Source organism: Theropithecus gelada, chromosome 6 (genome assembly GCF_003255815.1).
Source record: "Theropithecus gelada isolate Dixy chromosome 6, Tgel_1.0, whole genome shotgun sequence".
Classification (NCBI taxonomy): domain Eukaryota; kingdom Metazoa; phylum Chordata; class Mammalia; order Primates; family Cercopithecidae; genus Theropithecus; species Theropithecus gelada.
In genome coordinates, this window is record NC_037673.1 from 153,626,142 (window position 1) to 153,651,217 (window position 25,076).

At 44.0% G+C, this 25,076-nt stretch overlaps 1 protein-coding gene across 1 annotated transcript; it reads right to left on the reverse strand.

Annotated features, from left to right (window-relative positions):
- Window positions 1-1,814: 1,814 nt before the first annotated feature.
- On the reverse strand, window positions 1,815-23,519 carry HAVCR2 (hepatitis A virus cellular receptor 2). Its single transcript, XM_025387911.1, has 7 exons — window positions 22,737-23,519; window positions 19,794-20,135; window positions 17,823-17,906; window positions 11,994-12,037; window positions 8,440-8,566; window positions 3,672-3,708; window positions 1,815-2,021 (listed from the first exon to the last, which is right to left on the reverse strand). Exons 1-7 carry the CDS (start codon window positions 22,792-22,794, stop codon window positions 1,829-1,831), a joined length of 885 nt encoding a protein of 294 aa, XP_025243696.1. The 5' UTR covers window positions 22,795-23,519; the 3' UTR covers window positions 1,815-1,828.
- Between the last annotated feature and the right edge of the window lie 1,557 nt (window positions 23,520-25,076).

Sequence of the window (25,076 nt, forward strand, 5' to 3'; positions counted from 1 at the left end):
GCTGGGTGTGGTGGTGCACGCCTGTAGTCCCCGCTACTCAGGAGGCTGAGGCAGGAGAATTTCTTGAACCCAGGAGGCGCAGGTTGCAGTGAGCCGAGCTTGTGCCACTGCACTACAGCCTGGGCAACAGAGTGAGACTCTGTCTCAAAACAAAGAGTGAATATGGAAGCTTCCGGGTATTTGTGAGTTCTCTAAGAAGTGAACTTGCAGAGTCACACTCTGAGCACTCTAATGGAAGTCTTCCAGAAAGTTACCTTTCTGATTAATTTTTTTGCTCCAGAAATATTTAGGCCGGGCATGGTGGCTCACACCTAAAATCTCAGCACTTTGGGAAGTTGAGGCAGGGGGGATCGCTTGAGCCCAGGAATTTGAGACCAGCCTAGCCAACATGGTGAAACCTTGTCTCTTCCAAAACTGTGCAAATTAGCCTAGCGTGGTGGTGCATGGCTATAGTCCCAGCTACTGGGGAGGCTGAGGCCAAAGAATGAATTGTACCCAGGAGGTCAAGGCTGCAGTGAATGAAGATCATGCCACTGCACTCCAGCCTGGGCGACGGAGTGAGATTCTATCTCAAAAAACAAACAAACAAACAAAAAACAGTAAAAAAATTTTTTAGTAAGTTCCAATTGTGTGTCACAATGTGCCAGGCACTGGGAGCAACAATAAGCAAGACAGACCAAGTCTTTACCACCTTAAAATTTAAGTTTAAGGACCACTCTCTATCAAAGGATCCGGCGCTGGCAGTATAGATTGCTGAAGGCCTTTGCCTTCTTTCCACCAGACAACAGAATTTGTGTCCCAGTCACTGCTTCTTCTTCTGCAAAAAATATAGCTTCAGTTTGGTCCACAAATACAGAAGTTGGTCAGAGATATTTTCTTTCAAGAGCACAACAAGTAAAACTTGGCAATACACACTAATTGAATGCACTTCCTTTTTCCCCGGGAGCTCCTGCCACATCTCAGCCCTGCAGGGCAGTCTTCATAAGGGAGGCAAAAGAAGGGTTGTGCACTGCCACTGACAGTTGGACAGGTAGTGCTCAAAGAAGCCTAAACCTCAATATTCTGAAGGAATCTTCAAGATCAAGGTAGACCTGGCCGGATGCAGTGGCTCACGCCTGTAATCCCAGTGCTTTGGGAGGCTCAGGCGGGTGGATCACGAGGTCAGAAGTTCGAGACCAGCCTGTCCAACATGGTGAAACCCTGTCTCTACTAAAAATACAAAAAATTAGTTGGGTGTGTTAGTGCATGCCTGTAATCCCAGCTACTGGGGAGGCTGAGGCAGCAGAATCACTTGAACCCAGGAGGCAGAGGTCGCAGTGAGCCAAGATTGTGCCATTGCACTCCAGCCTGGGCAACACAGCGAGACTCCGTCTCAAAAAAACAACAAAAAAAAATGGATCACAGATCTCTTTGAAAATCAGTGGCCCCTTTAGACTTTCTGTGCCAAAAAAGTTATGCATTCACCCCAGCACCTAGTTTTCCCTAGTTTATCTGAAGTTTCATGGACATAAGATGTGCCCTAATTTCCCGGAGCTCCAGAGACCCCACGTCAAGAATTCCTAGTGTATATAAAAGCCCGTTTGAGCTCTAACATCCATGATTAACAGTCTCTGGGTTGGGTAACTCTGTTGGTTTAAATACAGAGGCAATGACATGCCTGTTTAAGTTCAGGGCAGGTCCCAGTTCAATTCCCATGTGACTCATTATCTTCCGAAAATGGGAAAACTCTGCTCCATGGCAGGGGACAGAACCTCCAAAACCAGTCAGCTGACACAGCCCACAGTTTCTGAAAAAGACAATACAAAGCTCAAAAATAAGGTGGTTGGATCTATGGCATTGCAAAGCGACAACCCGAAGGTTGTGAGGGTTGCTGCCCACTGCTGACATAGCAGTAATACTCATTGGGCTCCTCCACTTCATATACGTCCTCCTCAATGGTATAGATGTTTTCTTCTGAGCGAATTCCCTCTGCTACTGCATTTGCCAATCCTGAGGGAGGGATGTTGGCCAAAGAGATGAGGCTGTGGAAATAAAGTGTTGAAGCTGAGTTAAGCATTTCCCAGGTAACACGGAATCGAGTTAAGAGAATAGGCTTTCCCAAAGAGACAGCAACTAAATACAGTGCATGATCTTTGATCAGATGCTGAACAAGGGGAAAAGCCAAGAAACAGCAATAAAATACTATGGGGAAACAATTGAGAAAATTCCCATTAATTTTAATTTTCTTAGGTATAATAATAGCATTGTGATAGCTCAGAGAATATCTTTATTTCTAGGAGTTGCACGCTGAAGTTTAGGTGAAGTGTCAAGATGTCTGCAATTATGTACACATTTAGATTTTTTTAAAATGGGCTTGGCACCATGGCTCACGCCTGTAATCCTAGCACTTTGGGAGGCTGAGGTGGGTGGATCACGAGGTCAGGAGTTCGAGACCAGCCTGGCCAACATGGTGAAACCCCACCTCTACTAAAGATACAAAAAAATTAGCCAGCGTGGTGGCGTGCACTTGTAATCCCAGCCACTCGGGAGGCTGATGCAGAGAATCACTTGAACCCAGGAGGCAGAGGTTACAGTAAGCAGAGATCACACTACTGCACTCCAGCCTGGGTGACACAGCAAGACCCTGTCTCAAAAAAAAAAAAAAAAAAAAATTATTAATGCTTTAGATAGCATTCAATGTTCAGAAGTTTTTGTTTTGTTTTATTTGATACGGGTCTTTCTCTGTCACCCAAGTGGGAGTGTAGTGGCACAATCATGGCTCATTGCAGCCTTCATCTCCTGTGCTCCAGCAATCTTTCCACCTAATTTTTCTATTTTTTGTAAAGAAGAGGTCTCATTATGTTGCCCAGGCTGGTCTCGAACTCCTGGGCTCATGTGATCCTCCCACCTCAGCCTCCCAAAGTCCTGGGCTTATAAGTGTAAGCCACAGCACCTGGCCCAGAGTCATTTTTGTAATCCAAATATATTGCATCCCATTCGTGTGCCAAACATCACTAAAAGTCTAAAATCTAGTAAGTTACGTAAGCCATACCTATTTGAAAGGGATGTGTGTGTGTGCATAATCAGGAATGAAGGTTAAGACAGGAGTCTGTAATAGACTAGCAGTTCTTAACCCTGACTGTTCATTAGAATCACCTGGAGAGCTTTTAGTACATTATCTATGCTTAGGCTTCATCCCCAGAGATTCTGACTCTGTTGCTCTGGGGTTGGCCCTGCATTAGTACACTTCGGTGCCCGGGTGATTCTAATAGGAAACCAAAGTTGAAAATGCCTGGGCTGGTTTACAGAAATGCTGAGAACAGATACTGGGTGTCTTGCTCACTTCTCTAATGCCAAAGTTCAGCCCAGACCCTGGATATAATAGGAGCTCAATCCGTTGATGTTTCAGTTCATTGGAAAAACCATTAATATCGAGATGAATAAGCATGTTGTATTATTAGGGAGATAAATTGTATACCTTAACTTTAGAACTAAAGAAGCTAAAGGTATCAGGAAGTAAACACAGCAGTATGTTACATTTTCTCTTCATAACTAGACCTAGAGGAAAAAGGAAGTATAAACTCAGATCTCAAAGCCCCAGGACAGGACTTCTCAGAGTAAAGATCAGACATGTTAAGAGTATGGACTGCCAAGATTCTCACCTTTCCCCAACCCCATTCCATTATTCTTACCTTAAATTCTGTGTCTTCTCTTTGCTATGAGAATACCCTAGATAAAGGGGGAAAGAAAAGTCAATAAAAATGCCTTCATAAAATAAATGAGACAAGAAATCAAACAGGCTCACTGGAGGCATGCATTGTTCAGGGAAATCTGGTCTCACCTTAGATTGAGTTGAATGAAACTCTCAATATGTGCCTTAGATAATTATATGGACTGGCTAGAAAATAATAATAAAGATGCATTTTTCTTATTTAACAATTATGAGGCCTCTACTATGTGTCTGGCAGTTTGCTTGGCATGAGGAACACAGGAACGTAAAAGTGAATTGTGAGCCCTAATTTCATGAAGCTTACGTTCTCCTGTGGGAGACCAAAGAAGTAAAAGAAAACAGTACCCCAGACCCAAGACCAGCCTGACCAACATGGAGAAACCCCGTCTCTACTAAAAATACAAAATTAGCCGGGTGTGGTGGCCCATGCTTGTAATCCCAGCTATTCGGGAGGCTGAGGCAGGAGAATCGCATGAACCCGGGAGGCGGAGGTTGCGGTGAACCAAGAATGAGCCATTGCACTCCAGCCTGGGCAACAAGAGCGAAACTCCATCTCAGAAAAAAAAAAAAAAAAAAAAAAGGGAAAAAGTAAAAAGGAAAAAAAAAAAAAATTTCAAATTATGATGTATTATAAAGGAAACCAACATCATATTGAAACAGATAATAGAGAGGGTGGTCAGGGAAGGAACCTCAGAGATGACCTTTAAGCTCACTTCTGAAATGAGTCAGCCAAGTAGAGAGCCAGAAGGAGCATTCCAGGACGAGGGAACCCTCTGTAAAGATCTTGCTGAATGCCTGAAACTGAAAACATGGCTGGACTAAGGGAGGGGCCCAAGATAAGGTCTGAAAGGTAGGCTGGGGCTAGGTCTAACAAGACCTTTCCAGCCATAATCAGGAATCTGTATTCGATTCTAAGACCTGTAGGAAACTTAGATTTCCTTAAAGGGCAGAGATGTGATCCTTATTTGTCTTGGGTTTCTTTTAGCCGCTGAAAACAACTTCCTTATCTCATAATTTCCATGTTGTGCGTCAGGAATTCAGGTGTGGCTTACTGGGTACCTCTGGATCAAGGTCTTTCATGATCTCTTTCAAGGTATCTTCCGGGGATGCAGTTTCAAATATTTGAAACTGAAAATTTTTCTTTTTCTCTTTTTTTTTTTTTTTTTTTTTTGGAGACAGGGTCGTGCTTTATTGGCCAGGCTGGAATGCAGTGGCAAGATCATATCCAATTGCAACTTTGAACTCCTGGGCTCAAGGGTTCTACCCATCTCAGCTTCTGAATAGCTAGAATATAGGTGCACACCACCACAGCTGGATAATTTTTTAAATGTTTTTGAGCTAGATGCAGTGGCTCACGCCTGTGATCCTAACACTTTGGGAGGCAAGGCAGGCAGATTTCTTGAGCTTGGGAGTTCGAGACCAGCCTGGGCAACATGGCAAAACCTCATCTCTACTAAAAATACAAAAACTAGCCAGGTGTGCTGGCACATGCCTGTGGTCCAAGCTACTTGGAGGCGGAGGCAGGTGGGTCACTCGAACTCGGGAGGTAGAGTGAGCTGGGATCGCACCACTGCAGTGCAGCCTGGGTGAATCTCAATATGTTGCCCAGGCTAGTCTCAAACTCCTGGCCTCAACTGACTCTCCTGTCTTGGCCTCCCCAAGTCTTAGGATTATAGGCATGAACCATTGTGCTCAGATATTGATTTGGGTTTTAATATTGGATTAGAAGGAGGAATAAAGAAATGAGAAGATAAATTAAGTAGAGATAATGATGCCTTGGAGTAAGGTAATGGCCAAAAGAGATGCAGAACAATGAAACTACTTTAGATATATGTTGGAGGAAGACTGCAGGAATCTTTTGTTGTTGTTTTTCTTTGAGACGGAGTCTCCCTGTGTCACCCAGGCTGGAATGCAACAGCAAGATCCTAGTTCACAGCCTCAAACTCCTGGGCTCAAGTGATCCTCCTGCTTCAGGCTCCTGAGTAGCTGGGACTATAGGCGTCCACCACCATACCCAGCCCTAAGGAATCTCAACATCTAAGGATCAGGCAGAAGAACTGAAAAGCAATGGATCAAATAGGAGAATGTCATTTCAGAAGCCAAGAGAAGGACGACTTTCCAGAATGAGTGATCAACTTAAAAGGCTGACTATAATAAAGATAAAGGTATCAGGCTGGGAACGGTGGCTCACGCCTATAATCCCAGCACTTTGGGAGGCCAAGGTGGGTGGATCACCTGAGGTCAAGAGTTTGAGACCAGCCTGGCCAACATGGTGAAACCCCCATCTACTAAAAATACAAAGTTAGCCAGGAGTAGTGGTGCATGCCTGAAATCCCAGCTACTCAGAAGGCTGAGGTGGAAGAATCACTTGAATCCAGGAGGTGGAGGTTACAGTGAGTCAAGATTGCACCATTACACTCCAGCCTGGGCAACAAGAGTGGCAGAAACCATAACGGTGAGGAGCAGGACAGTCCTGGTTTCAATTCCTATATCTATCAATTAACTGTGTAATGCAGGCAAGTGACCTAACCTTTTAGCATGCTGATTCTCCATTAGAAACATAGGGTAGTTACGAGAATTTAATGCACGTAAAGCACTTAGCAGCTTCAGTCCACAGTTAGTGGGGTGACCAACTCATCCCTGTTTTTCTTGGGCTGTTCCAGTTTTAGCTCTAGAAGTCTCACACGTCTTAGGAACACCCTTTAGTCTTAAGCCAGTCTGAGGTGATTGCTCACTCCACACGGACAGTCCCTGTTTGCGTATTAGTAAGAAAGGCTGCTATGTTGTATTACACTCTGGGGCCTGGTGGTACGCACCTGTTGTCACAGCTACTGTGGAAGCTGAGTCAGGAGAAACACTTGAACCCAGGAGGCGGAGGTTGCAGTGAGCTGAGATCGCGCCACTGCACTCCAGCCTCCATCGAAAGAAAGAAAGAAAGAAAGAAAGAAAGAAAGAAAGAAAGAAAGAAAGAAAGAAAGAAAGAAAGAAAGAAAGAAAGAAAGAAAGAAAGAAAGAAAGAGAAAGAAAGAAAGAAAAGTGTGCGAGGTTTTGGGGGTAATGGAAGTATTATTTAGATCTTGATTGTGGTGATGGCTTCCTACTGTAATTCTTCATCAAAATTCATCAACTTGAACACACTTTTTTTTTTTTTTTGGAGACTGTCTCACTCTGTGGCCCAGGCTGGACTGCAAAGATGCAATCACAGCTCACTGCAGCCTCCTGGGCTCAAGTGATCCTCCCACCTCAGCCTCCTGAGTAAATGGGACTACAGGTGTGTGCCACCATGCTCACCTCGTTATTATTATTATTACTGTGTACAGACAGCATCCTGCTTTGCTGCCCATGCTGATCTTGGTCTCAAACACCTGGGCTCAACTGATCCTCTCACCTCAGCCTCCGAAAGTGTTGAAATTACAGGCATGAGCCACTGCACCCGGCCATTGTATTTATTTATTTATTTATTTGCTTATTTATTTATATTTTATTACTATTATTTTTTTAAGACAGAGTCTCACTCTTTCGCCCAGGCTGGCATGCAGTAGCATGATCTGAGCTCACTTCAACCTCTACCTGCCAGGTTCAAGTGATTCCCCTGCCTCAGCCTCCCGCGTAGCTGGGATTATAGGCATGCGCCACCACACCCGATTAATTTTGTATTTTTAGTAGAGATGGGGTCTCACCATGTTGGCCAAGCTGGTCTTGAACTCCTGACCTCAAATGATCCACCTGCCTCAGTCTCCCAAAGTGCTGGGATTACAGGCGTAAGCCACCACGCAGGGCCTGTTTTTTTTTGTTGTTGTTGTTGTTTTTCTGTTTTTGTGGGTTTTTTTTTTTAAGGACAAGTACTTAGAAAAAGCTATGTGCTACGTACCATGATGGAGGAAAACATTCTGTAACCCCAATCATGACTCAGTGTTTTGTTTTGTTTTTTTTTTTTTTTGAGACGGAGTCTCGCTTTGTCCCCCAGGCTGGAGTGCAGTGGCCAGATCTCAGCTCACTGCAAGCTCTGCCTTTCGGGTTCACGCCATTCTCCTGCCTCAGCCTCCCGAGTAGCTGGGACTACAGGCACCCGCCACCTCGCCCGGCTAGTTTTTTGTATTTTTTAGTGGAGACGCGGTTTCACCGGGTTAGCCAGGATGGTCTCGATCTCCTGACCTTGTGATCCGCCCATCTCAGCCTCCCAAAGTGCTGGGATTAGAGGCTTGAGCCACCGCGCCCGGCCAATGACCCAGTATTAAACGGACTTGCAATCTACTCCCAAAGAGGTATGCCTGAGAAACCAGTAACAGAAAAGTGCACAGAAGGGAGTGTTTTTTGCTGCTGTGTTTCCTAATAAACCTAGCATATTAATGAAGTAAAGAAATTGGTTTACTGGAATCAGCCTGCCTGGATTTGAATTCGGTTCTGCCAGGTACTGATGTTGAAACCTTGGGAAGGCAGCTTACTCTAAGCTCGACTTCCCTCCACTGTAAAATGGGATAGCACTATTCCTTACCTCATCAGACAGTAATGATGATAAAATGTATGTAAAACATTTAACGCAGTGCCTGCCTGGCACACAATAAATATTAAATTAAAATTAGCCATTATTGTTAGGATTTGGATGGACAAAAGAGTATTTAGTCTAATCACCTTTGGGTATAAACATGAATTTGCATTTCTATCTAGGTTTCACTGGTTCTCGTTTAAGAATTTGTTACCAGAAGGAGAGAGAAACAAAAAACACTTACATTTGAAAATTAAAGCGCCAAAGATAAGAGCCAGAGCCAGCCCAGCAGAGATCCCTGCTGCGATGTAGATGGCTGTTCTGATGGTTGCTCCAGAGTCCCGTAACTCATTGGTCAATGTGAATATTTGCTATGCAAACACAAACAGGATTTAAGCAGAAAATAGCTAGAAATCGCTTGTGTACTCAGGCTCATGATTTGCGAATTGGACCATCCCTTTTACAACATCACAAGATGGCAGAGTCCTTGAAATCACCTTTCATCTGTCACCTTGTAGCCAACACTTAAGCCAACCCAAGAAAGAGACTCGCTTAACCTTTGGAGTTAGCGGGGAAACAAAATGTGCCCTTCTGTGTTGTGCGTGGAGAAGGAGCTCTTAAGACCCTTCCCCTGCCCCTGCAAAAATTGGTTTTAGAGTGGAGTCTTGTTGGTTCAAGACCCCCTAAGATTCCCCAGAGAGTTTTAGAGTAGTTTCCATTTGGTGTCTTGCTGTGAAACCTCTATTTTTCACAAAAAGACAGTGATTCAATAGCCAAGACTTTACAGACAGATGGTCCTGCATTCAAATCCGAGTTCTGAGGCCGGGCACAGTGGCTCACATCTGTAATCCCAGCACTTTGGGAGGCCAAGGCAGGCGGATCACCTGACATCAGGAGTTTGAGACCAGACTGGACAACATGGTGAAATCCAGTCTCTACTAAAAATACAAAACTTAGCCAGGCATGGTGACACATGCCTGTAATCCTAGCCACTGGGGAGGCTGAGGCAGGAGAATTGCTTAAACCCAGGAGGCGGAGATTGGAGAGAGTTGAGATCATGCCCCTGCATGCCAGCCTAGGCAACAGAGCGAGACTCTATCTCAAAAAAAAAACAAAAAAACAAAAAAACAAATCCCAGCTCTGCCACTAAGGGCTGAGTAACCCTGTAGAGTTATCAGGAAAATTAAGTGACAGAAAATATAAAATGCTTATTACAGGGCCTGGTACATAACAAATGTTCAATCAGTGGTAGTTATTATTGCTATTACTCTAGTTAACTTCATTTTCTGAAAACTGAGAGTCACACAAAATAAATTCTGTTTCTAAAATTTCAGTCTATGTTCTCTGTTTTCTTCTTTAAAAACTATGATTAGGCCGGGCACGGTAGCTCACGCCTGTAATCCCAGCACTTTGGGAGGCCAAGGTGGGCGGATCACAAGGTCAGGAGCTCAAGACCAGGCTGGCCAACATGGTGAAACCCCATCTCTACTAAAAATACAAAAATTAGCCAGGTGTGGTGGTGGGTGCCTGTAATCCCAGCAACTAGGGAGGCTGAGGCAGGAGATTTGCTTGAACCTGGGAGGTGGAGGTTGCAGCCAAGATCACACCATTGCACTCCAGCCTGGGCAACAAAAGCAAAACTCCACCTCAAAAAATAAATAAACAAACAAACAATAATTATAGGCCAGGCCCACACCTATAATCCCAGCACTTTGGGAAGCTGAGATGTGAGGATCACTTGAGGACAGGAGTTAGGGAGCAGCCTGGGCAACATATTGAGACCCCATTTATACAAAACACACACACACACAAAAAAAAAATAATTATAAACATTTTTAAAGTAATGAATTTAAGGAAGTTAAATCTTCCATTTATTCTACATACATTTACACATTGATTCAATACAGATTACTCCTACAATAACAGGAGTCCTATATGTAAGATATTGTGCATTAAGCATTGTGGGCACATACAGGTCCTTAAAAAGCACTGTTTGATTGCAAAGAGAGAAGAAGCAAATACAAGATGCTGAGCATCCGTTGTGAATACACAGGGAAGAAACTGAGTCAAATAAATGTGGACTCCTAGATATGTCCTCAAGTAATTTTTTTTTTTTTTTTTGTGTTTTTTTTTTTTTTTTTTTTTTTTTTGGAGACAAGGTCTTACCCTGTCACCTAGGATGGAGTGCAGTGGCATGATCACAGCTCATTGCTCATCGTAGCCTCAACCTCCTGTGCTCAAGCAATCCTCCTGCCTCAGCCTCCCAAGTAGCTGGAACTACAGGTATGCCGCACCATGCCTGGCCAATTTTAAAAAAATATTTTTTGTAGAGACAGAGTGTCACTATGTGGCCCAGGCTGGTCTCAAACTCCTGGTCTCAAGCAATCCTTCCACCTTGGCCTCCTAAAGTGCTGGGATTACAGGCGTAAGTTACTGTCCCTGGACTCCTCAAAGAATTTTTAAGTCATTGCTGCAAGTTTGCTTTCTAGTGGTTTTTCTTTTATGACTGAGTTTCACTTTTGTTGCCCAGGCTGGTGTGCAGTGGCGCGACCTCAGCTCACTGCAACCTCCACCTCCTAGGTTCAAGCGATTCTCCTGCCTCAGCCTCCCAAGTAGCTAGTACTACACAGGCACACACCACCACACCTGGCTAATTTTTTGTATTTTTAGTGGAGATGGGGTTTCACCATGTTGGCCAGGCTGGTCTCAAACTCCTGACCTCAGGTGATCCACCATCCTCGGTCTCCCAAAGTGCTGGGATTACCGCGTGAGCCACTGCACCCAGCCAGTTTTTCTTTTATTCTAAGAAGGTAGCAGGGACAGTAAAATTGAGGTTAATTAAGGTATGGTTTTATTTATAGTTAAATACATAAAATTGGCTGGGCGCCATGGCTCATGCCTGTAATCCCAGCACTTTGGGAGGCTGAGGCGGGCAGATCACCTGAAGTCAGGAGTTCAAGACCAGCCTGCCCAATGTGGTGAAACCCCGTCTCTACTAAAAATACAAAAATTAGCTGGATGTGGTGGTGGGCGTCTGTAATTCCAGCTACTCAGGAGGCTGAAGCAGGAGAATCGCTTGAACCTGGGAGGTGGAGGTTGCAGTGAGCTGAGATCACACCATTGTATTCCAGCCTGGGCAACAGGAGCGAAACTCCATCTCAAAAAAATAATTAAAATAAAAATACAAAATTAGCCGGGTGTAGTGGCGCATGCCTATAATCCCAGCTACTCAGAAGGTTGAGGCAGGAGAATCGCTTGAACCCAGGAGGCAGAGGTTGAGGTGAGCCAAGATCACACCATTGCACTCCAGCCTGGGCAACAAGAGTGAAACTCTGTCTCAAAAAAAAAACAAAAACAAAAAACAACTTATGGCTTTGAATACTCCTGATTGGTGTCTTGTCATATATAAAGAGGTAAATTTAAATACTCTTTCCCATTTGGGTTGTGATGGAAGCAAGAAGAATGGTATTCTAGGGAGATGAAGAATCTCTGAACCTTCCACAGGGTAGACAGTTGTGAAATTGAAAAATAAGAGGGACAAAATGCTAATGTTCCTTCTTTGTGGTTTTCAAGCTCTTACTATATGCCAGGCACTTTACCCGCATCACCTCAGTCCTTCATTACAACAGGGCTATGAGGTTAGAACTGTCATCATCAACATGTTACAGCTGAGGAATCTGAAGCTAAGGGAACTTCAGGCTTTTTACCTCAAGGACAGGGTGTGCATGAAGGAAGTCTAGAGCCATACTTTTCCCCTCCAAGTTGAGCACAACACAGCTCACAAAAAAAGTTACTTACTGTCAGATTCACATCAGGGAGGCTCCCCAGTGTCTGTGTCTCTGCTATAAAAAGAGAAAGAGAAAGTGAGGAAAAACAGCCAATAGAATAGTTAAGAACGTTTTCTTTTATCTAAGTTTTTAAAAAATCTTAATGATGCCTATAATTCTATTTGAAACGAATTCTACTCCATACTCGTCACAATAATTAACGGAGAGACCAACAAAATTTACTGAACACCCAGGAATCAACTTTAGGATGGCCACATTTTTTCATCTAGACAATGAACCCTACTATTTTATGAAATAGAGAATTCTGCCAAGAAGTCCTACTTAAATATGTGCTTAGTTTTTTTTCACAAGACCCTAATGAGTTCTACAAAAATCTAGGAATATTGATAACACTCAGGCATTATTTATTTATTTATTTTTTTAGAGACAGAGTTTCACTCTGTCACCCAGGCTGGAGCGCAGTGACATGATCTCAGCTCGCTGCAACTTCTGCTTCCCTGGTTCAAGCAATTCTAATCCCTCAGCCTCCCAAGTAGCTAGGACTACATGCATGCACCACCATGCCCAGCTAATTTTTGTATTTTAAGTAGAGACAAGGCCATGTTGGCCAGGCTGGTTGTGAACTCCTGAGCTCAGGTGATCCGCCCACCTCAGCCTCCCAAAGTGCTGGGATTACAGGTGTGAACCACCAGGCTTGGCCTTAGGCATTATATTCTAATTAGATTTTTAAAGACAACAAAAATTCACTTCCTTTTTTTTGAGACAGAGTCTCACTCTGTTGCCCAGGCTGGAGTGCAGTGGCACAATCTCAGCTCACTGCAGCCTCCATTTTCTTTTTCTTCTTTTTCTTTTGGCGAGACAGTCTCACTCTGTCACCCAGGCTGGAGTACAGTAGCATGATCTCGGCTCACTGCAACCTCTGCCTCCCAAGTTCAAGCGATTCTCCTGCCTCAGCCTCCCGAGTAGCTGGGACTACAGGGGTGCACCACCACGCCCAGCTAATTTTTGTATTTTTAGTAGAGATGGGGTTTCACCATGTTGACCAGGCTGGTCTTGAACTCCTGACCTCAAGTGATCTGCCTGCCTTGGCCTCCCAAAGTGCTGGGATTACAGGCGTGAGCTACCGTGCCGTGCCCAGCCTCCATTTTCTTAAATAAGTTTTGCATTTACTCATGAGAAGGGAGACAGGGTTGCCTACAAATGAAAATAATCACTGTGGCCACAATGTAATAGGAACCAGGGCTTGTGCTAAACTTTCAGTGAAGGAGCTCATTTTAGAGATACTTAGAAGCACTTACTTTAGAACTACTCTTCTAAAGTAGAGACTGACTGTTAGTCCCATTGCACAGATGAAGAAACTGAAAATCAGGGAAGTGAAGTGACTAACCCAAGGTCACACAACTTAGCAAATGACAAAATGGCCTTCCAATTTAAGTCTGCATAGATTTAAATGCACATTCTTAATTATACTGCCTTCACCAGCCTTTACCTCAGTGCTGTCATTATGAAGAGGGTCACGTTGCCCAGCCACCTACTCACCATCTTTCCTTCCTGTTCATTTGTTTATTTCATCTGCAGATCCATTCCATGAATATGCACTACGCCCTTACTCTAGGCACAGGAGACAGAGCAGGGAACAAGAGGGGCACAGGCCCTGACCTCATGAACGCTGAATTCTAAACCTAAGTACCTTGCCAGCTCTTGGGAAACTAAGCGTGCTTACTCATTTTTATGGCTGAGTCAGAGATGTTGAAACTTCTTAAATGTCACAGCCACCTTCTGGAAGCCTTAAGTCAGAACCCTTTAATGTGTATAAAGGGTTTGACTAAATGCTGGTTTAACAAACTATAGTTTAAATATTATAAAGGCATAGCCTCAGCCTAAAATTATTGAAGAAAATAAAGATTATGTTCCACTTACTTTTGCCCTAATTACCAGAAAAAAATTTAAAGTATAAAAACCACAGGCCGGGTGCGGTGGCTCACGCCTGTAATCCCAGCACTTTGGGAGGCCAAGGCAGGCAGATTACGAGGTTAGGAGATTGAAACCATCCTGGCCAACATGGTGAAACCCTGTCTCTACTAAAATACAAAAAATTAGCCCAGCGTGGTGGTGTACGCCTGTAGTCCCAGCTACTCAGGAAGTTGAGGCAGTGGAATCGCTGGAACCCAGGACGTGGAGGTTGCAGTGAGCCAAGATGGCGCCATCGCGCTCCAGCCTGGTGACAGAGCAAGACTACTTCTCAAAAAAAAAAAAACCTTCATCAGTACAACTGCTAAGTAAACATGAATCTTAAGTGCACATAAGATTTTCAACTGTAAATCCAGTTTCAGCCTCCCTATAATTATTTTTCTTGATAAAAATGGTAAAAATAACTTCTTTTTAAACTTCATTTTGCTATGAAAATGATCAGTAAAATCAAGCACTGTTGTGTTATTACAGCATTTTTTCACACAGATTTGGCCACCAACCAAGATGGATGGGACAGTTGAAGGGAGTGGCAATGTTCTTTCTGGAGAACCCAAGATTTGCCTCAGGGGACAGGTAGCAGTGAAGGTGAGATGTGATGGCCTTAACAGTGTATACATTTAGTAGTTACCATCTATTCGGCACTTATTAGGTGCCAGACATGGTGCTTAGCACCGTATACATACAATCTCATTTAATCCTCAACCACAATAAGTAGGTACTACTATTTTCCCCATTTTTCAGATGACAATACTGAGTCTGACAGAGCCACTTTGCCCAAGATCACACAGCTATTAATTGGGAAAGCTAGGATTTAAAGCAGATCTACTCCAGAGCTGAGAACTCACCTGTGACCCAGTCCTTCCTCCTTCAGGTAGAAGAGAAGTTACATTTGTTCTGTGTTCAAATTCCAGGCCCTTGGATCTCTTACTTTTAAAGGCTCTACTCCATTTTTTTTTTTTTTTTTTTTTTTTTTGCTGAGAAAGGGTCTTGCTCTGTTGCCCAGGCTTGGAGTACAGTGGCACCAACTCGGCTCAGTGAATCCTCAGCCTCCTGAGTTCAAACAATATTCCTGCCTCAGCCCCCTCAAGTAGCTGGGACTACAGGCCCATGCCACCATGCCTGGCTTTTTTTTTTTTTTTTTTAGATGGAATCTTGCTCTGTTTTCCAGGCTTCAGGACAGTGGTGAGATCTCAGCTCACTGCTCCCAGGCTCAGATGATTCTCCTGCCTCAGCCTTCTGAGTGCCTGGAATTATAGGCATGCACCACCATGCCCAGCTAATTTTTGTATTTTCAGTAGAGATGGGGTTTTCACCATGTTGGCCAGGCTGGTCTCAAACTCCTGACCTCAGGTGATCCATCTGCCTTGGCCTCCCATAGTGCTGGGATTACAGGTGTGAGCCACTGCACTCGGCCTAATTTTTTGTGTTCTTAGTAGAGATGGGGTTTTGCCATGTTGCTCAGGCTGGTCTCAAACTCTGAGCTCCAGTTATCTGCCCACCTTGGCCTCCCATAGGGCTGGGATTACAGGTGTGAGCCATTGTGCCCAGCCCCATTTTTATATTAAATGCTCCCACATCCCACATTTTGAGTTGGTTTACCAGCAGCCAATTTACATAATGTTACATATTATAGACAAGCCATTAAATATCCATAAATTTCAATTTTTTATTTTATTTTCCTGTTTTGGAGCTACTGACATACTTTTGGTTGTTTCAATATTTTTTCTCAGTCAGGCCCTTGAGAAGCTCAGAGATTCGAGGTATTGTGCCAATATTCCCATTTTTGTTGCCCTAGAGGGAAGGAACTAACAAGCAAAAACTAAAGGGAAGGCTGGGCGTGGTGGCTCAAGCCTGTAATCCCAGCACTTTGGGAGACCGAGGCAGAGGGATCACCTGAGGTCAGGATTCGAGACCAGCATGGCCACCATGGTGAAACCCGGTCTCTAATAAAAATACAAAAATTAGCCGGGCTTGGTGGCGAGCATCTGTAATCCCAGCTACTCAGTAGGCTGAGGCAGAAGAATTGCTTGAACCCGGGAGGCGGAGTTTGCAGTGAGCCAAGATCGTGCCACTGCACTCCAGCCTGGGTGAGAAAGTGAGACTCCCTCTCAAAAAAAAAAAAAAAAAGAAAAAGAAAAACTAAAGGAAAGAAGACTTCTGTCCATGGTAGAGACAAGCATAAGGAAATGCACCACCTCAACAGGGAGTAAATTCCATCTACAGCAAATGCCCACTCAGTGGCGATTTGGCAAAAAGTACTGGCCAAGTGCGGTGGCTCCTACCTGTAATCCCAGCACTTTGGGAGGCCAAGGCGGGTGGATCAGGAGGTCAGGAGATCGAGACCATCCTGGCTAACATGGTGAAATCCTGTCTCTACTAAAAATACAAAAAAAAAAAAATTAGCTAGGCCGGGTGGTGGGCGCCTGTAGTCCCAGCTACTCGGGAGGCTGAGGCAGGTGAATGGCGTGAACCCTGGAGGCAGAGCTTGCAGTGAGCTGGGATGGTGCCACTGCACTCCAGCCTGGGCGACAGAGCGAGACTCCGTCTCAATTAAAAAAAAAAAAAAAAAAAAGTACTGAAGCACAGGATGGGAAAGTGAGACTAAATGACCCTTGAAATCTCTTCTAGGACTATGGTTGTAGGATTCTTTAAAATATAACAATGGCATACAATAAGTATCTGGTATGACTTTATTAACCCACAATGTGGATGATCATCTGTCCCCACCATAGTTTCCTCTCTAATTGCATAAAAGATGTTGGCTACCAATCACTAAAGACTAACCAAAGACTGAAACTTTGGAGAGCTAAAACTAGTAACTATAGTAATAATAAACAGTTGAGTGCTTTCTATGGGCCGGGTACTAGCCTGAGCATTTTACATACATTATCATGTTTATACATTACAACAACCTCATGACATGGGCACTGGAATTATCCTCATTGTAGAGATGAGCAAACTGAGCTTCAGAGAATTTGAGCAACTTGACTGAGGTCACAGAGCTAGCAAGAATAGCTGAAATTAGAACCCATTCCACCTTTCACTGAAGTAGTTTAACCACAATCTCATTCTGCCTCCTGATCTTACAATATTAATGACAACAGCTAACATGTACTGAGTACAAATTGTGGTCAGACATTGGGCTACATGTTTTAGACATTTTGTTATTTAAAGCCCATAAGGTGTGATTTATGAGATTTATGACATTATGAGGCAGGACTCACCTATTAACCTCATTTTACAGAAGAAAAAAAAAATGGAGCTCCAGAGAGATTAGGAGAGACCAGGACACTGACAAGAAATGACTTAAAATTAACCTTCATGATCAATGTGACCTGACTTCTACTTTCTGCCCAATGTTCTCATCTGGAGCACCCTAAGTACATCCTTGCTGAATTACATGAAGAATTTAACTATTCCTTCTGAGGCTGGAATCCAGGGAAGCTGATGGGCTTTATTCTAGCTAAAAGGCATCCTAGAAATCACCTAATCCAATGTGTCAGTTCCCAAACACAGACTGGCACCAGTTCATGATGAGACATCGCCAGTCCAGGGTCAATCCGAAAATGTGGACAAAGTAATGAGCACTTCATCCAATTTAGTTAACATTTAAGTAAAATTAAAGACTATAAAGTTTATTAACTTTTTTTAAAAGTTAAAATTTGAGTAAAATAATCCTAAGCCAGAGCATCTTTTTCCCAGCACAGGTGTGTCTCCACTACTTCCCTCTTCTCAAACACTAGTTCAGGTGCACAGAGACATCCATGCCTCCACTCTCACACTGTTTTCTCATGTTTTTTCCCACATTCAAAATCCTCTGAATTCAGAGCCAGCTAAAGACTCCCTGCTCTGCCCCATGCATAGTTACCTGGGCCATGTTCCCCAGTGGTAAGCATCCTTGGAAAGGCTGAAGTCAAGTCTCTCTGCAGAGTTGGTGCAGGGGTGACCTTGGCTAATGTCAGAAACCAACATAAGGATGAAAATTATCTGAGAGCAGAAAGCTTATTTCAGGGAATCAAAGGGGCAGCAGAAAAAAAATGCGAAAGACCATTAAGAAAGAGAAATACAGCCTCAGCTTCCAAACCTGCCTAGATACCTACATTGAGAGTGTATCACACACTTCAAATGTTTGACAAAGGTAAGATGCAGTCATCATTGTGACATTCTGATTATTAATAGTGGAACTAACAGCCACGCAAATGGTCATAATTACAGGTTGAAGACCCCTTATCTGAAATGCTTGAAATCAGAAATGTTTCAGATTTTGAATTTTTTTGGATTTTTTTTTTTTTTTAAACGGAGTTTTGCTCTTGTTACCCAGGTTGGAGTGCAATGGCATGATCTCGGCTCACTGCAACCTCCACCTCCCGGATTCAAGCAATTCTCCTGCCTCAGCCTCCTGAGTAGCTGGGATTAGAGGCATGTGCCACCATACCCAGCTAATTTTGTATTTTTAGTACAGACAGGGTTTCTCCATGTTGGTCAGGCTGGTCTCAAACTCCCGACCTTAGATGATCCGCCCACCTTGGCCTCCCAAAGTGCTGGGATTATAGGCATGAGCCACTGCGCCCAGCCATTTTTAAAAATTTTTTAGTATCTGCACTATACTTACGCTCCAATGAGCAGAATGCTCCAATGAGCATTTCCTTTGAATGCCATATCAGTATCCAAAAAGTTTTGGATTTTGGAGCATTTCAGATTTTGGTGCATTTCAGGTTTGGGATGCCCAACTTATAAATGCTTTTCATAAAATATTATCACACAAAATCCTTCTAATGGCCCACATGATAGGTATTATTGTCATATTTTACAGAGGAGGAGGTCACAGCGTTTCAATAACTTGCTCAGGATTATATAGCTAGTAAGAGGCAGAGTTAGATTTAAACTCAGCTCTATGTGGGCACAAAGTATATGTTATAGAAATCTTAAATCTGTTCACCTCCCAGCATACATGCACAACCCAGCAGTTCATCGTGCTGGCTGCACCTGGGGTAAAATCACCTGAGGAAGACTCTGTAAAAAGCTAATGCTTAGGATCTACCTCCAGAGATGCTGATTTCTCTGGTTTTTGGTAGTGGGTTCTTTTTCTTCTTCTTTTTAAGAGATGGGGTAGTCACACTATATCAGCCAGGCTGGTCTCAAACTCCTGGCCTCAAGTGATCCTCCTGCTTCAGCCTCTCAAAGTGTTGGGATTATAGGCATGAGCCACCGTACCTGGCATCTGTAGTTGTTCAAAAATGCTCTATGTGATTCTAATGAGAGTCAGGGTCTCTAACCACTGATCTAGGTCTTTCTTCCCATCTATACATTCCACCCATGAGTTTTTGGTTTTCTTTTTTTTTTTTTTTTTTTTTTTTTTGAGACAGAGTTTCACTCTTGTCACCCAGGCTGGAGTGCAATGGCGAGATCTCGGCTTACTGCAACCTCCGACTCCCAGGTTCAAGTGATTCTCCTGCTTCAGCCTTCCGAGTAGCTAGAATTACAGGCTCCTATCACTATGCCCAGCTAAGTTTTTGTGTTTTTAGTAGAGACAGGGTTTCACTCTGTTGGCCAGGCTGGTCTCGAATTCCTGACCTTGTGATCCTCCCGCCTCAGCCTCCCAAAGTGCTGAGATTAGAGGTGTGAGCCACAGCACCTGGGCACACCCATGAGTTTTAAAACAGATGGAAAGTGTTAAATATCACTGAGCATCACTGATGGGGCCTGTTAAACTTTAGGTCTTGGCGGCCCACCTCCAGGGGCTATAATTAGGGAAGTCAGAGGTGAGAACAATCAGTACCTTTAATATGATCCACAGATAAATCTTATTCATAAAGAAGGCATGCAAAGGTCCACCCACCTGGTTTGATGACGACCAACTTCAGGTTATGTTTTTCATCATTCATTATGCCTGGGATTTGGATCCGGCAGCAGTAGACCCCACTGTCTGCTAGAGTCACATTCTCTATGGTCAGGGACACATCTCCTTTGTGGAAATCCCCCTTTAGCCAGTATCTGCTGGATGTCCGATCATTCACATCCCTGTTGTCAGTCCTGAGCACCACATTGCCACAGTCAAACACAGGACAGGCTCCTTTGCCCCAGCATATGGGCACGAGGTTCCCTGGCGGGGCTGGAGTGTAGAAGCAGGGCAGATAGGCATTCTGACCCACCTCTGCTATGTATTCCACTTCTGAGGACCCTGAATAGACAGAAGGAGAGCCAAGACTCAGGCAGTGAGTGAGGTTACTCCATTTCAGGAAAACTGCAAGCAATGCCTTACAGAATAAAGGGGAAGCCACTGCTGCAGTCCTGTTTGGAGGATGATTCACCGCGACAATGCTTCTCAGATGTGAAAGCCGTCAGAATCACTGGGAAGCTTTGCAAAAACACAGATGGCTAGGCTCAACTGCTAGAATTCCTGACTTGGTCGGTCTGTGGTGGGGCCTGAGAACTTTTATTTCTAACAAGTTCTCAATGTGGCTGAAGTGGCTGGTCCCAGAACCTCACTTTCAGAAACACTGCCCTAGGAGAGAATTGTGGTCCAATTCTGTGAACATGGGAGAACAGGGCTGATGGAAACAGACAATCAGAAAATTGGTCATGGTCAGCCAGGAAATGGCCCACCCATCTGGGCTACTTGTTTGTTCATCAACAAAGGGAGGCTCCCCTAACATACATCTCTTTTTAAGCAGCAAGTGCACAGTAAATAAAAACTCTTGGTTAAACAAGAATCTTGTGTATTTGAAACTACTCATGGAGTTGTTTTAAGGTTTAAAGTTGTGAAATGGCCGGGCGCGGTGGCTCAAGCCTGTAATCCCAGCACTTTGGGAGGCCGAGACGGGCGGATCACGAGGTCAGGAGATCGAGACCATCCTGGCTAACACGGTGAAACCCCGTCTCTACTAAAAAGTACAAAAAACTAGCCGGGCGAGGTGGTGCGCGCCTGTAGTCCCAGCTACTCCGGAGGCTGAGGCAGGAGAATGGCTTAAACCCGGGAGGCGGAACTTGCAGTGAGCTGAGATCCGGCCACTGCACTCCAGCCTGGGCGACAGAGCCAGACTCCATCTCAAAAAATAAAAATAAAAAATAAATAAAGTTGTGAAAAGAAATTAAATTTTGGGACCCCAAACTCATTTAGCCAAAGGGAAAAGTCAACCTGGGAACCGGATCACGGAAACCTGCCTCCTCCTTTTGGTTCCTGAATAAGATGGCTACAGGATGAAAGGCTGCACGCCTCCGCCATATTTTGCTCACAAGGAAATTCCTGCTCAGTTTTGCGACGCAGATTGATAGCTCACCTTTACCGGCGCGGTCACCCCGGCCAGGCACAAATGAGTATCTGATTGTTACCCTACCCCATTTTGTCTGTGTTACCTAATGTAAAATGCAGATTCCCACATTTTCCCTCTGCCCTTTTTTTTTTTTTTTTTTTTGAGACGGAGTCTCTGTCGCCCAGGCTGGAGTGCAGTGGCTGGATCTCCGCTCACTGCAAGCTCCGCCTCCCGGGTTTATGCCAGTCTCCTGCCTCAGCCTCCCGAGTAGCTGGGACTACAGGCGCCCGCCACCTCGCCCGGCTAGTTTTGTTTTTTTTTTTTTTTTAGTAGAGACGGGGTTTCACCATGTTAGCCAGGATGGTCTCGATCTCTTGACCTCGTGATCCACCCGTCTCGGCCTCCCAAAGTGCCCCCTTTTTTTTTTAAATGTGAGAACTGAGTGCTTCTCAATATCCCACCTGGTCCCCTTTAAATTTGGAGCCCTCAAAATCATCTTCTGAGAAAGGCATAGACCTGTCTCCCAGGTGCCTCCTTAACTTTGGCAAACAAATCTCCTAAAATGATTGAGACTTGTCTCGTCATTTTCCTCAATTGACAAAGTTAATTCCATTTTAAAAACCTATACATATTTTATATATGATAAAACATTCATTATATATTTCCTTTTGATTTTTTATTTCCCTTTTTTTTTCCATATGACTCAACTACAGTAAAAACATTCAAACACTATCAAAGGTGTATGAAAAAGTGGCCGGGCGTGCAATGGGTCACGCCTGTAATCCCAGCACTTTGGGAGGCCGAGATGGGCAGATTACTTGAGGCCAGGAGTTTGAGACCAGCCTGGCCAACATGGTAAAACCCTGTCTCTACTAAAAATTAAAAACATTAGCCGGACGTGATGGTGCACGCCTGTGATCCCAGCTACTCGGGTGCCCGAGGCAGGAGAATCGCCTGAACTCGGGAGGCGGAGATTGCAGTGAGCCGAAATCATGCCACCACTGCACTCCAGCCTGGGCAATAGAGTGAAACTCCATCTCAATTAGAAAAGAAAAGAAAGAAAAGAAAAGAAAAGAAAAAAGAAAAGAAAGGGAAGGAAAAAGGGAAGGAAAAAGGGAAGGGAAGGGAAGGGAAGGAAAGGAAAGGAAAAATATGCCTTACTCTCCCAACTCTTTACCATTCCCTGGTTCCTTTTCCTAGAGACTATACATTAAGAAATGTCCACATATTCCTGCTCCCCGACAATGCACACACACAAATAGAAGCCTAATATATGCATTATTCTGCACCTTTCTTTTCTTTAATAACATTATAATTTTGAGACATTCTATACCAGTATGTTTCCTCAGATTCACTGTTTGTATCATGATTATATCACATTTATTTACCCACTCCTTCACTGATGGACATTTAGGTTGCTTCCAAGCTTTTGCTATTACAAACAACATTACAATGGCCGTCCTTGTATCTCTTCCTTGTCCTCTGTACAGCACCATTGTCTCATTGTAAATATCCATGCCCAGACTTACTTGTAAGTAGCAGCAGCAGCAGCAGCAGGACACAGTCAAAGGGAAGATGTGAAAACATGGAGCTTGCAGAAGAAAAGTCAGAGGACACCTCTGTTAGGCACAGTTTTAACTCTCCAAATGGACTGGGTACTTCTTCCAGCTGTCTTCTCCACAATCACATGAGCGGTGCCGCCCCCGCTGAGTGCTAGCTCAGCACACCCGGGTGTCTGACTGCCAATGATTCTTATAATAACACTGCCAGGTCTATAGTCACATTAAAGGAAACCAAAGTTCTCTGTCATGCCATGCTACACACATCCTGTAAGTGTTCTGATGTTTGTCCTGTGACATCAACAAAGAGGAAGCAATACTTCAGTGGAAGAAAACGCTACTCGGTCATGGCACATAAAGAGAACCCTCTAATATAATATCCCAGATGAGATAAACCTGAAATGGAGCATGTATGAGTCCATCTGACTAGCAGGGAACATAAAGTACAGATGCATCATCCGTGGACACATTCACTCAAATCAGTCCCTCCATCAGGCCTGTGACCAATGTTTATGAAGCCCCTACTTTGCACCAGGCACTGGACTAGGAGGTGGAACACAACGGTGAATGGCGTGTTCCTTATCCTCACATTTACAGACCATCGCAACTCCCAGCATAAGCCTCACTCTCATCCTTCTAACACAGATTAGGTTGTGGGTCCTATCACCTTGCTGGGTCTCAGTTTCCTCATTTACATAATTTATAAAATGAGAAAATTGTATTAGATAATACATGCATGGCTCTCTGTTCTAATATTCTGACTTTGACCTTCAAAATTCCAACTCTTCAATTTAGAAAAAAACATGTTACTTTTGGCAACACTTCCTTTCCTCTACTCTGAGTGGAATTAAGGGGATCTTGGTATCCTATTTCATCTCATGCATACAAGGTGCCCCCTCTCCCCTATCCCAAGAGGCTTTGGGCATGAATGATCAGAAAGTGTTGAGTTCCAGCCACGCTCCCATTACTGAGGTAACAGCTCAGACTCACAGAGCCTCAGCTCTGGGAGTGTGACCTTTATCTGGACACCTTAAAAGCGAAAGCTTTTTTTTAATAAAAGGGAAGTGAGCTCACAGGCCGAGTGGTTTCTGAAAAGCCAGTGGCCTTCCTCTATGTCTTGCCTTCTTAAGTTTGTCATTCACATTTATGCCATTAAATGCATTTGGTATAAACACCCAATTTGTTCAATATAAACAAATGGTATTTAATATAAATATGCAACTTTTTCAATGTGTGTACTTCCCATAGCATCGCAGAGTGGCAGTTACTCAAGAGATCATAATCAGTTTCTCATTTTATTTTACTTTATTTTGAGACAGAGTTTCACTCTGTTTGCCCAGACTGGAGTGCAGTGGCACGATCTCGGCTCACTGCAACCTCCACCTCCTGGGTTCAAGCCCGGGATTCTCCTGCCTTAGCCTCCGCAGTAGCTGGGATTACAGGCATGTGCCACCACCCTGGCTAATTTTGTATTTTTAGTAGGAACGGGGTTTCTCCATGTGGGTCAGGCTGGTCTTGAACTCCCGACCTCAGGTGATCCACCCGCCTCAGCCTCCCAAAGTGCTGGGTTTACAGGCGTGAGCCACTGTGCCTGGCCAATTTCTTATTTTATAGACAAGGAATCTGAGACTTCAAAAAATTGATTTGCTGAAAGGCACATGATTGGTCATTTAGAATGACAGCATAAGTCCCCTAAATGTCAGATTTTTTTTCCACTATAAATTATGTTTTATTAGTTTAATGTTTGTCATTAAATTAATAACCAGCAAATGCCCATATTCAAGTGTAAGGTAGAATAGATTAAACATGGAGTCTGGGGTTATGTTTATTAGCAGCATGAACTGGTCAAGGCTCTTAAAAGCATCAGTCCTCAGTTTCTGTGTTTCATTTTGTTTTTGTTTCTGTTTTGAGATGGAGTCTTGCTCTGTCACCTAGGCTGGAGTGCAGTGGCACCAGCTCAGCTCACTGCAATCTCCGCCTCCTGGGTTCAAGCAATTCTCCTGTCTCAGCCTCCCAAGTAGCTGGGACTAAAGGCGCACACCACCATGCCTGGCTAATTGTTGTATTTTTAGTAGAGACGGGGTTTCATCATATTGGTCAGGCTGGTTTCGAACTCCTGACCTCAGGTGATCCGCCTGCCTCGGTTTCCCAAAGTGCTGGGATTACAGGCATGAGCCATAGTGTCCAGCCATGTTTTGTTTTTACTACTTTGTTTTCTGCTCATTTCTAGGATTGCTACTGAGACCAGCTTTATAAAACATTAACAATTTATTAGTTCATTGAAGTCTAGATATGAAGGGGTCTAGAGAT

Coding starts and splice junctions, on each gene's coding strand:
- HAVCR2 (XM_025387911.1), bottom strand. CDS start 22,794: ATGTTTTCACATCTTCCCTTTGACTGTGTCCTGCTGCTGCTGCTGCTG. Junction 20,136..22,736: donor GCTGCTGCTGCTACTTACAA/GTAAGTCTGGGC, acceptor CTGTCTATTCAG/GGTCCTCAGAAGTGGAATAC. Junction 17,907..19,793: donor GTTGGTCGTCATCAAACCAG/GTGGGTGGACCT, acceptor TTCTGACATTAG/CCAAGGTCACCCCTGCACCA.